The 12,520-nt window shown below is 40.6% G+C and overlaps 1 protein-coding gene and 1 pseudogene across 1 annotated transcript; both read right to left on the bottom strand.

Moving 5' to 3' along the window:
• Window positions 1–1,421: 1,421 nt before the first annotated feature.
• LOC119471923 lies at window positions 1,422–2,566 on the bottom strand (annotated as a pseudogene).
• A 4,371-nt stretch (window positions 2,567–6,937) lies between these two features.
• Window positions 6,938–8,445, bottom strand: LOC108307490 (olfactory receptor 52I2-like). Its single transcript, XM_017532844.2, is given in 2 exon segments — window positions 6,938–8,064; window positions 8,067–8,445. Coding segments are annotated over 2 exon segments (1,035 nt in total). The 3' UTR covers window positions 6,938–7,408.
• Window positions 8,446–12,520: the final 4,075 nt, after the last annotated feature.

Consider the following 12,520-nt stretch of genomic DNA (forward strand, 5'->3'; position numbering starts at 1 on the left):
GACCTCAGTGCATCATTAACAGATTTTTAAAAGGCTGGTTTCTATGCTGCTGGTGTTCAGAAATTGAATACTTTGTTGGCAGGTAAACAAGTCTAATATTAGCAAAAAGTATGGATGTTAAGTTACTAAGTAGCTTCTGTATTTGAAAGAGTTGTCATGTAAGTACTGGTCTGTATAAGACTACTCCCTTAAAATTATGGAATTAGAAATGTATTGGGTATATTTTTAAGTTCTTACAATGTGTCAGAGATTGTGTTACCTGCTTTCCATGTTTCATTTATTTAATCTTTAATACTCTATGAATTAATGTTGTTTTCTCTATCAGTAGATGGAAGTGTTAAGAGTCAGATATAATAACTTGCCCAGTTTCTTTGCACTTTGAATTTTAACACTACTAGGAAATTATCTTTTTATTACGATTTTCAAATGTACCAGAGTCAAATACATGTTTCTCTTATATGTGAGATCTTTTTCTTCTAAGATATACTGATTACTCAGTTCAAGACTTTCTGAAGGGGAAAAAGAAAACCAAAAATCATGTAAGCACCCAGTGACCTGGAGAATAGTGGTTACATTTCAACTTCTTTATCTGTATTGCTCTCTATTAACCTCATCATCCCAGAGCATACCCCCTGAGAGGTGCCCACAAGAAGAAAGACCGGTGTATATTTGATCCCTATCTTCTATGCCTTAAGGTTGAGTTACATAGACCAGGACTAGGAAGCAACAAGAAAGATTTCCAAAAGCAAACTTAGTTAGCTTCTGTTCCTTAAAAACAAAAAGCTGGTATTTGGTATACTAACTCCAACTAGCTTAACAATAGGGGATACATTTAAAAGTTTAGTGGTATTTTACAGAACATAACAATATACCTGGGTGTTCAAAGTGATTTGGAATCAGAGAACCGAAGTCTTACTCTCTTCATCCATTCTTGGCAATTGGCTTTTGTTGCATGGGCCAATTTTCTCCTTCCAGTTTATGTGTTGTAGAATTACCATCATCTCTGATCACAAGTCCATATCTCCCCAGATGCATAGTAAACCATATGGCTTGGGAAGGACTCTGGTCTAGGTGTGAGCATAGGACCCAAATGGAGTGAGATCACTATTGGCCCAGAGGGCAGGGTCATGTATTAATAGCTTCATCCATATAGTCACATGGAGGGAAGAACAGTTCTGAGAATATCAGTCAATTTTAGGGGGAGATACCAAATAGTTGGTTTCTTCAGCAGAGGGGATAGTGTGATATTAGGTAGGAAATATGGGTCAGAAGTTATAGAAGGAAAAATTCCAAAGTTCTATTTTGTACCAAACTTACTCTGATTCAGACACTATTGTATTACCGCATTTAAAATGTCAGAAAATTAGAAACATTTCATTCATATTCTTGGTAGAAATTTAAAAGTTGCACAGAGATACCCTTTACAGCTTCATCTTAAAATTCCTTATAGTACCAGGTAAACCAGTCCAGCTCCACAGATCTCCAAGGCATCTTTGGATTTGGCTGGAATGCTCCAGATCTGAACACTGTATTCGTGAACCCTGGTTGGAGGGGTCAAAGAGGAAGTGCATCAGATAACTCCATATTCCCTCCAGCAATTGTTTGGTCCTCATGCCATAGATGATGGGATTTAAGGTGGCTGGGATGATCAGGTACAGGTCAGAGAGAAGCACTCAGGTGTGCAAGGGCACTACATCCTGCCCCCAGCCAGGCCACATAGATGTTTGCCATTCCAGATAGACAGTACAAAGCCATAACCCCCACGTGGGAGCCACATGTGTTAATGCTTTCAACTGAGCATTCTTTGAAGAAAACTCAAATACTGCCCTGAGAATCAAGACATATAAGGCAGCAATGAAGGCCACATCAGAGCCTACCATAGTAGAGGAACCAATTAGACTGTAGAGACTGCTGGGCATGGGGTTTGTACACGCTAACCTGGTCAAAGCTATATGCTCACAGTAGGAGTGAAGAACCACATTGGAGCCACAGAAAGGTAGATGACTCACCATCCAACTCAGTGGAGTAATGGCTATGACAGCTCTAATGGTGATGGTCACACTCATTCCCAGCATCACTTGAGGTATGAAAATTCTCTTTTAGTGCAGGGGCTTGCAGATGGCTACATAGTGGTCAAAAGCCATGGCCAGCAGCAGGCCTGTCTCCACAGCTGTGGCTAAGTGAACAAAAAACAAGCATTAAAGCTGATGGAGCTGTCTCCTGAGTAGAAGATGTTCACCATCTTGGGTACCACTGAGGAGGCCATAACCATGTCCACAGCAGCCAGAACACACAGAAAGCAATACATGGGCTCATGTAGAGCAGAATTCATCCAGATTGCAGTCACGATGAGGGTGTTTCCTACAGGGCTATGATGTACACGGTGCTTAATGAGATAGCCAGCCAAAGATGTGAAGATTGCAGTCCTGGGATACCCACAAGGATGAATGAGGCAGGGTTTCCATTGTGTGGTTGTAGGCTGGACCCAGGATCACAGATGAGACTTCTTGCCTATTGTATAAATAATGTAAGAGAAGAATGCAGTCCATCAGGATTTATTCCCATATGTGATGATAGGAAAGCAGAGGGATATCTCAGCTTGGTGGTATTCTTAGGATCAGAAAAGGGACGTCTAATAAGGTTATCCTGCTCTACCTTTCATCCCTTTCAGTATTCTTTGCCTTAAAACTTACTGTTCATTGAAGGATTAGCTCGAGGGTTACCTCCATTAGGAAGTCTGTTTTCTTCCTCCCCTATTCCATGTGCAGGCTGTTAGTTACCTTTCTCTGAGCTTTGATGCAATCTGCCATAGTGACCTCCAATGGACTAAATTGACAATTCTAAAACTCTACCTATGACTTTATGGTATACACTTAAGTGCATGTATATTGTTCATGGCCTTATAGCAAAGATATGATTCATAACTGTGGTCTTAAGTCTCTTAAAAGATACTACGCCTCAAGATTAGGCCTATTTTATCACTTCCTGTGCCTCTCCTAAAAAAATTTAAAAAGTCTTCCATTATGAGAAGGTGCCATATGCCTACACTTAGATACTGTCTCTAGTGACCCATTTTTAACTTCTTATTAGAAATGTGGCTCCTCCTTGAGTAATGGGGTAGATTAGATTAATGGATTCTGTGCTTGTGATCCCATTTGCTGCAGTAGACATTTTCTCTGTTAAATAAGAACTAGACAAGCATTCGCAAAGTTCTCAATCCTAATCATGGAACATATATTTGCCCCTTCCTTTTACCTCCTAGAAAGCTTAGCACTGATTGTGTCCACACCCAGGTGCCAGCAGCAACCATAGTGGGAGTCCTCAGGAGTCTTTTAGAAAGACAACTTTCTGGGATATGATTGCAAACTGTGTTCCTTATGAAACAAATCAAAATCCCTAGGCTTAAGATATGCTACATCATAGAAGAGATAGCATACAGTACTTAGCTCCACATCACAGTCAGTTTATAGGAGGCTTACTGTCTAGAGATACTGAGTGAGACATCTTCAGTGACAGAGCATGAGAAGATGAGGAAAGCTGTTGAAGTAGAATGGTAGTGAAGAGTGAAAGGAAAATTCAGGAGATCCTTGAGACTGCTACATGTGTTCTGGATGCCACAAACTCAGGGTTCAGCATTATTTTACAAGTACTGTAGAAAAGCTCAGGGATCCAAACAGCCTCTTCCCCGCTCACCTCTGATTCAGGATGTTCCTCCCCTGGCTGCCCTGTGTAAATTCATCTTTCCTTAGAAGGCAGCCTCAGCGGATGTTGCTGCATTGCTCCTCTTGCCAGCCCTGGAAATTCTAAACTGGGCATGCCTTTCATACCCTTGAGTGGGCTTTTCTTTTTAATCTCCATTTACTTTTCTTCTCAATTCACATTGTTGGAGATTTACAATTGTTGTCAGTCTTTGCAAAGAACAAGGTACTTGGTTTGGTTGGTTGCTTCTTTTTCTAAATGTTTACTTCAGTCAGCCTATTGATACTTAAAGTTTTCTGGCTAAGATCAACAATGATCTCCATCAAGGATCTGTTGCCAGTCCAGTGACTGTTTTTCTTTATTTTACTTGACATCTCCAAAACATTTAATACAACTGCCTGTTTTCTGATTTTTGGTTAACTTTTTAAAACACTATGAACATACTATAAAATGCAAAAATGTGAGGCATATATCCTTATAAATAATTATTATTAGAAGACAGGAAGACACACATATCTAGACACCACAATGTGTACTGAGATCAAGATAGACACACTGTTGTTCTCTGGTTGTTAAGGTTTACTGTTTTCAGAATGTTTTGGCCAAGTTCAACTAAGACATTTCAGTACTGCACCTGCCTTTGCCTTCATCCTGTGAGGACACTCACAGGCAGACCTGGAGGGTCAGTCACTGAAAACCAACTTGGAAAAGTTCTTTAACTTCAATAACCTATGATTTACAAACCATAAAATATGTGAGGATTTTTCATTCCTATTAAAAGGATAGACAATGCATAATTGAAATTGAAACTCTATTAATGGTAAAAGATCTAATAACAACACATTTGAATGGGGCCTGTCTTGTTTATGGTAATTCTGAGTTATTCTGATCTCTAACTGAACTGCTCCCATCCAGCCCTACTGTTTGAGTTCCTTTCTCATAACTCTACTTAGTTTCTTAAAACTGTCTCTCCACCATGCCAATATTGTGCTTTCTTCTTCCCTTCTCTGCTTTCAAAGTAATGTATGTCCATTCTCCCTCCAACCTTTCCTATTCAGCTATCATTTTCATAAGCTCTTGGTATCAGCAATACCCAGCACACCTGACCAGTCCTGTACAAAAGGAGAGGGGGCTTATATTTTCCACTCTGGGGTGACCTGACCTTCATACTCTGTCAGCCCAGCACCAATGCCCAAGTCAGTTACCCATAGTCCAAGAGTTTCCTCTGTTTAACTTTCTCTAAATGTGACCTCATAGTCCACATTTCTTTCATGCAAAAGAAGAGGGGTTAATACAGGACACCTTGGGAGGAGCAGAAAGAGCAAACAAAATCAAATATAAACAAACAATGGAGAGTCATAGTGTCTTTTCCAAAAACTTTTCACTGGGGTGACTCTCTATTCCCTCTGGATACTTAATCATCCTGCATTGTCCCTGGATACCCATTTTCCCGTGGCCTCTGCCCAGCAAACAAATATTGCAACTCCTCAAGAGACTGGTTTTTCTTTGTGTTCTGGACCCTGGGGATTTCTACATTGTAGAAGGAAGCAAATGCTTAATGGCTGAGGAGTCTTTGTTTCTTCAGGTCCTCAAAGGATACCTAAAAGTTCGACTAAGAGTATAGAGTGCATCCTGGGAAAACCAAAGACTCATGATTGGTAGGATTTGTGAAAGCCCACTATGTGCCTAGCATCCCAGTAAATGCTTTTTTCAAATATTATCTTAGTCAGTTTTCAGAACCTCCTGAAGTAGCTGCCATCATCACATTGACATCTTTTTTTTTTTTTTGCAGGTTTGATTCTTAGCCTGTATTCTTTTTTTTATTATTATTATTCCATTTATTTTATTGCATCTTAGGTTTTGGGGTACATGTGAAGAACATGCAAGATTGTTGCATAGGTACACATGTGGCAGTGTGATTTTCTGCCTTCCTCCCCTTCACCTACATCTGGCATCTCTCCTCTTGCTATCTCTCCCCAACTCCCCACCCCCCACCATCCCTTCCCTATTTCCCCCCACAGACGCCAGTGTGTAGTGCTCCCCTCCCTGTGTCCATGTGTTCTCATTGTTCAACACCCGCCTATGAGTGAGAACATGCGGTGTTTGATCTTCTGCTCTTCTGTCAGTTTGTTGAGAATGATGGTTTCCAGGTTCATCCATGTCCCTACAAAGGACACAAACCCATCGTTTTTGATGGCTGCATAATATTCCATGGTGTATATGTGCCACGTTTTCCCTGTCCAGTCTATCATCGATGGGACCTAACACCATAAAATCCCTAGAATAAAATCTAGGCAAAACCATTCAGGACATAGGCATAGGCAAGGACTTCATGACCAAAACACCAAAAGCATTGACAACAAAAGCCAAAATAGTCAAATGGGACTAATTAAACCCCACAGCTTCTGCACGGCAAAAGAAACAGTCATTAGAGTGAATCGGCAACCAACAGGTTGGGAAAAAAATTTTGCAGTTTACCCATCTGACAAAGGGCTAATATCCAGAATTTACAAAAAATTAAAAAAGTTTTAAAAAAAAAAAAAAAAAAAAAAAAAAGCACATTGACCTCTTATAGATGAAGCTAAGGTTCATAAGGGTCACAAAACTAGTAAGACAGAGAGTCAAGATCTAAATTCTAAAAACCATAATTCATTTCACTTTATTGTAGAACTATTCACCCTGATAGTGTATTTAATATCTCAAAGCCGAGCTCACATTTCCTCAGTTCTGCCTGGGAACTCAGGCCAGGCTTCGCTGGTTAAATGTTTCCCATGATGTTATAATGTCTTGTTGAACAGAGAAGGGAAATGGGATGTAGGACAGAGCAAGGAAGATGAGTTTTTCAACTGGATATAGGACATGCACCTGAGCACAAAAGTATGAGAACAGGGCTATTCTCAGCTTGGGAGTATTGCAGGATCCAAATAAAATGACTTCTAATGCTGTGCTACTCTTCATCCTTCTTACACATTTCTATTCATTGTTCAAGGATCAGCTTTTAAGTCACCTCCTTTGGACTTGTGTTCTGCTCCAAATAGAGTATAAACATGTTCTCCAAACAGAGATTAAACCAGAGTTGGTAGAGTCAGGGGACTTGAAAGGGATTGAAAAATACAAGAGACTAGAAGGGTGTAGAGGCCATGTTTTAAAGATCATGACTTCTGCCTGGGCATCTTCTATGGGAAGGAATAAAATTGGGAGAAAAGAGTCAACAGGCACAAGCTATAATGTTTCTTGTATTATTTTAATGCAAAAATGCATAACTATTTGGAAATATGAAAGACTAAGAAACACTGTTTTATGCTCTCAGTTCCCCAGATCCTAAGTGGACACATAGTAGTTCATGAAACGAATGGTGACTGGTCTTTTTGTTGTCTTTTATTTTGAGGGATGATGAGGGGGAAGCCAGAATAAGATCTGTGCCTTGTCAGGCTAACCTAACAATTGCTAAAGATTAGGTGGACTTAAGTTCCACCAAATCTGCATTCTCTACCAAAACTTATCTCTGATTCAGATCAAGTTGATTGAATCCACTGAAACTTTCAGAAAATCAGAAGCATTTCATTCACACTCCTCCTAGTAATTGAAAAGCTATGCAAAGATATCCTTTACACCTTATCTTAGGATTCCGAGGTAAACCAATCCAGCTCCACAGATCCCTAAGACATCTTTCTTTGAAGTTGGCTTCAGATCTGAACAGATATTATGTTCATGAACCCAAGTTGGAGTGATCAAAGAGGAAGTGCTTCAGATAACTCCATATTCTCTCCCGCAATTGTTTGGTCCTCATGCCATAGATGATGGGATTTAAGGTGGCTGGGATAATCAGGTACAGGTCAGCTAGCAGCACTTGGGTGTGCAAGGGCACTACATCCTGCCCCAGCCAGGCCGCATAGATGGATGCCATTCCAGGTAGATAGTACAAAGCCATAACCCCCACGTGGGAGCCACATGTGCTTAATGCTTTCAACTGAGCATTCTTTGAGGAGAGCCCAAATACTGCCCTGAGAATCAAGACATAGGAAGCAGCAATGAAGGCCACATCAGAGCCCACCATAATAGAGGAACCTATTAGACTGTAGAGACTACTGGGCATGGGGTCTGCACATGCTAACCTGGCCAAAGCTAAGTGCTCACAGTAGGAGTGAAGAACCACATTGGAGCCACAGAAAGGTAGATGACACACCCAACTCAGTGGAATCATGAATATGACAGCTCTGATGGTGATGGTCGCACTCATTCCCAGCATCACTTGAGGTGTGAGAATTCTCTTGTAATGTAGGGGCTTGCAGATGGCTACATAGTGGTCAAAAGCCATGGCCAGCAGCAGGCCTGTCTCCACAGCTGTGGCTAAGTGAACAAAAAACAAGTATTAAAGCTGATGGAGCTGTCTCCTGAGCAGAAGATGTTCACCATCTTGGGTACCACTGAGGAGGCCATAACCATGTCCACAGCAGTCAGAACACACAGAAAGCAATACATGGGCTCATGTAGAGCAGAATTCATCCAGATTGCAGTCACGATGAGGGTGTTTCCTAACAGGGCTATGATGTACATGGCGCTCAGTGAGATAGCCAGCCAAAGATGTGAAGATTGCAGTCCTGGGATACCCACAAGGATGAAGGAGGCAGGGGTTTCCATTGTGTGGTTGTCGGCTGGACCCAGCATCACAGGTGAGACTTCTTCCCTCTTAATAAAATAATAATGTACAAGAAGAATGCAGTCCTGTAAGATTTGTTGATACATGTGGTCCTGGGAAAACCTAGGGATATTGTGAGCTTGGTGGTAATCTCAAGATAAAAAATGTGGCATCTGACAAAATTATCCTGTGCCACTTTCTTCATCCTTAATATCCTTGCCTTACAGATTTTTATTCATTATTCATGGATCAGCTCATGGCTTACCTCCTTTGGAAAGCCTTTTCTGCTTTCTTTCTTTCCTGTTCCATACCCTTTCTTCTGACCTTTCATGCAATCCATCATGACCTCAGAGAGACTAAACTAATCATTGTAATGATCTCCCTGGACTTTATCATATGCACTTAGGTGTATGTCTCTTGTTTGTGATCTTATACCAAGGATATAATCCATAATTGTGGTCACAAGTCTACTAAAATAAGTCTATTAATGTATATTTATTACAATAAATTTGCCACAGAATCAAGGATAAGCAGAGAAATGAATCTGTCTTTCATCTCTGTATGCTGTTACTAATTGTATAAACAAAAACTTCCTGAGGTCAAACATATCATATTTTTTATGCTTGATACAGCATCTATAAAAAATATGAAGGAAGTGTCCTTGTGAAGAAATACATGAATGAGTTGGAAAAAATTATGTCATTAGAGAACAACATAGTCACCTTCCATAAGAGATAATAAACTATCTGGAAGTCTTACCTTATCTAAACTTTGTTTTGAATATCCTGTTCACTTAGGTTCAAGTAATAGATTAAATTACTACAAAGAAAACCTTGGGGCTACCTTATAGATAAACTTTCCCCCATAAGCTTTTATGATTTTTCAATCAGCTAACTCCTTTTTCCTGATAAACTACCTAAACATTCCAGGCAACAAGAAAGCTTTATCTTTTAGAATGTTAAGTACTTTATTATGAACATAGTATTGCTAGTGCTGTGTTAGTGTAGTATTCATAATCTGAGTATATTTCTCCATTTGTAAAACAGGACAAATATCCCTTCCAACCAATATAGTTTGTATAACTTAATGCAGTTACATTAATATTTTATCCAAGATCATGTATCAAGTGTGTGATAAATTTGAGGTTCAAATCCAGTCTTTCCAGCTGTGACTCCCAGGTGTCCATCCAGCCCAATATGGATAGTCAAGAAAACTATGAGTCCTGACAAAACAACACTATAGGCTTCACTCGGCCAGGTCTGATAAGACAAAGAGAACTACTGCTGTGCACAGGCAGCAGCTGAGCTCCACCACTTGTTGATCTCTGTTTATTGCTGTATTCACTACCCATTGCTGCTTTCAGGTGTTACCATATCATATCATGTGTAATAATCTGGCTAGAGAACCTGAAATACAAGTAGTCAGCCTAAACTACCATTACATTCTGTGTGACAGCCCTTTAATTACGTTCTCCTTAGGATGATTGGTTTCCATGATTTCATATGGTGTCTGGTCATGGGCACATTTTCCCAGCCATGTGAGAATACTCCTTGCAAGGGGCACTGCTTCTTATAATGGTAACATTCAGCTTTGGGAGACATTGGTTGATCTTCATGGATCCCCTAGGTTTTGTTCCTCAGAATACAGCATACAAATCCTGCATACTTTCATGTACCACACTCAAAATGTGATACTGATCCTACATCATCAAGAGGCAGGATAGCAAAGAGGAAAATGTGCTGTTCTAGATTCATACCCCTAGACTTAAAAATCCACTCTGTCAGCCTGGCACAGTGGCTGACGCCTATAATCCCAGCACTTTGGGAGGCCAAGGTGGGGGAATCATGGAGCCAGGAGTTCAAGACCAGCCTGGCCAACATGGTGAAACCCCATCTCTACTAAAAATACACAAAATTAGTTGGGCGTAGTGGCAGGCACCTGTAATCTCAGCTACTCGGGAGGCTGAGGCACAAGAATCATTTGAACCCAAGAGGCAGAGATTGCAGTGAAATAGATTGCACTGAAATCGCACTACTGTACTCCAGCTGGGGCAACCATGTGAGACTCTGTCTCAAAGAAAAAAAAAGAAAGCCTAAGAGTGACTCCACTTCTGTTATCATATAACAACTCTTGCCAAACTGAATTCAGATTAAGGATGGAGTGGGGGCAGGTATGACAAATATTTCTTTTTCAGGCTAAATTGCTACTTCAACTCTTTTTCCTATTGCTGTTAGATCATTTCACTTCCTAGAGAAATGGACATGTAGGTTGGTCACAGACCTGGACTCCAGATGCCAAGAATGGACTAGAATATGTAAAGGACATGTGATCTCTTTTCTCAAACCCTTTAATTTACATCTCTCAAGGCCTCGGCCTAGTTCACCACATCAATTGTGTGATTTGCGTTGACATCACCGTAGTCACATATAGCCCAAGAACTATCTTAGGTGTTCAGGCACTCCTAAATGATATGTGTTTACTTGCCAAGCCTCAAGACTAGCGTGCTTTATCTATTACTTCCTGTGTCTCTCCTGAATAAAGTGTTTCCATAGTAAGAATCTGCCATATATCTACCCTTGTATACTGTCCCTAATTTCCCCTTTTTAAGTTCTCATCAGGGGCATCACTTCTACCTGAGAGATGAGATAGATTAGACTAATGGAATTCTATGCACAGAATCCCATCTACTACAGTAGACATTTTCTCTGTTAGCCAAGCACTAGAGGAAGGTTTACCAGGTTCTCAATCCTAACAAAAAGACCTATGTTTGCCCCTTCAATTAACCCCCTGGAGAGCCTAGCACTGATTTGCTCTACACCCAGGTGCCAATAACAGCTGTGATAGGAGTCCTCTGTTGTTTTCTGAAAAGCCAAATTTCTGGGACATGATTACAAACTGTGGTCTGTATAAAACAAATAAACCTACAACAAGAAGAAAATCCCCGAGTTTAAGAAATGCTATATCATGGAACAGACTGTATAGAGTAGTGAGCTCCACATCACAGTCAGTTTGCAGGAGGTTACTATAAACTGCTGAAACACTGGGTGAGACGTCTTCAGTGACGGATCACAAGAAGATGAGGGAAAGCTTTTGAAGTAGAATGATAGCGAAGAGTGAAAGGAAAATTGAGGATATCTTTGAGACTGCCGCATGTGTTCTGGATGCCACAAACTCAGCCTTGTGCATTATTGCATAAAGGGCTGCAGAAAGCTTGAGGATCCAAACTGCCTCTTCCCAACTCACCTCCGATCCAGGATATTCCTCCCCTGGCTGCCCTGTGTAAATTTACCTTTCTTCAGGAGGCAGCCTCAGCTGATGTTTGCCCCATCCCTCCTCTTGCCAGCCTGGAAACTAACTGGAAATAACTTTCATGACCTTAAGAGTGCTTTTTTTAAAAATCTTCATTTACTTTTCTTCTCGATTAGCACTGCTAGAGATTTAATTATTAGTAATTGTTTCAAAAAACAGGATATTTGATTTTGTTGGCTGGTTTTTTTTAAAAAAAAAAAAAAAGTATATATTTTACTCAGTGTATTCATACTGAAAATGTCTTGGCTGAGATCAAATGTGATCTCCATCAAGGATCTGTTGCCAGTCCAGTGACTCTTTTTCTCTCTATTTTACCAAAACATCTCATACAACTGCCTGTTCCTTCATTTTTTGTTTTATTTTTGAAACATTATGGACATACTGGAAAACGCACAAATCCCAAGTGTTCCGTTAAATGAATAATTACAATGTAAACACATGAACACACCTATGTAGACACAAATCAAGATATACATACTTTTGCTCTCTGGCTGTTAAGGCAAATTGTTCAGAATGCTCTGTCCAAGCTCTCCTAAGACATAGTTCTAGCCCTGCACCTACCTTTGTTTTCGCATTCACATGCAGACCTGGAGGGCTAATCACTGAAAGTAGCTTTAAAAAGCCCAACCAGGCGCAGTGGCTCAGCCTGTAATCCTAGCATTTTGGAGGCCAAGGCAGGCGATTACCTGAGCTCAGGAGTTCAAGACCACCCTGGACAACATGGCAAAACCCCATCTCTACTAAAAATACAAAAAAGTAGCTGGGTGTGGTGGTAGGTGCCTGTAGTCCCAGCTACTCAGGAGGCTGAGGCAGGAGAATCACTTGGATCCATAAGGCAGAGGTTGCTGTGAGCCGAGATCACACCACTGCACT

This window comes from Cebus imitator, unplaced genomic scaffold (genome assembly GCF_001604975.1).
Source record: "Cebus imitator isolate Cc_AM_T3 unplaced genomic scaffold, Cebus_imitator-1.0 Scaffold79, whole genome shotgun sequence".
NCBI classification, from domain to species: Eukaryota; Metazoa; Chordata; class Mammalia; order Primates; family Cebidae; genus Cebus; species Cebus imitator.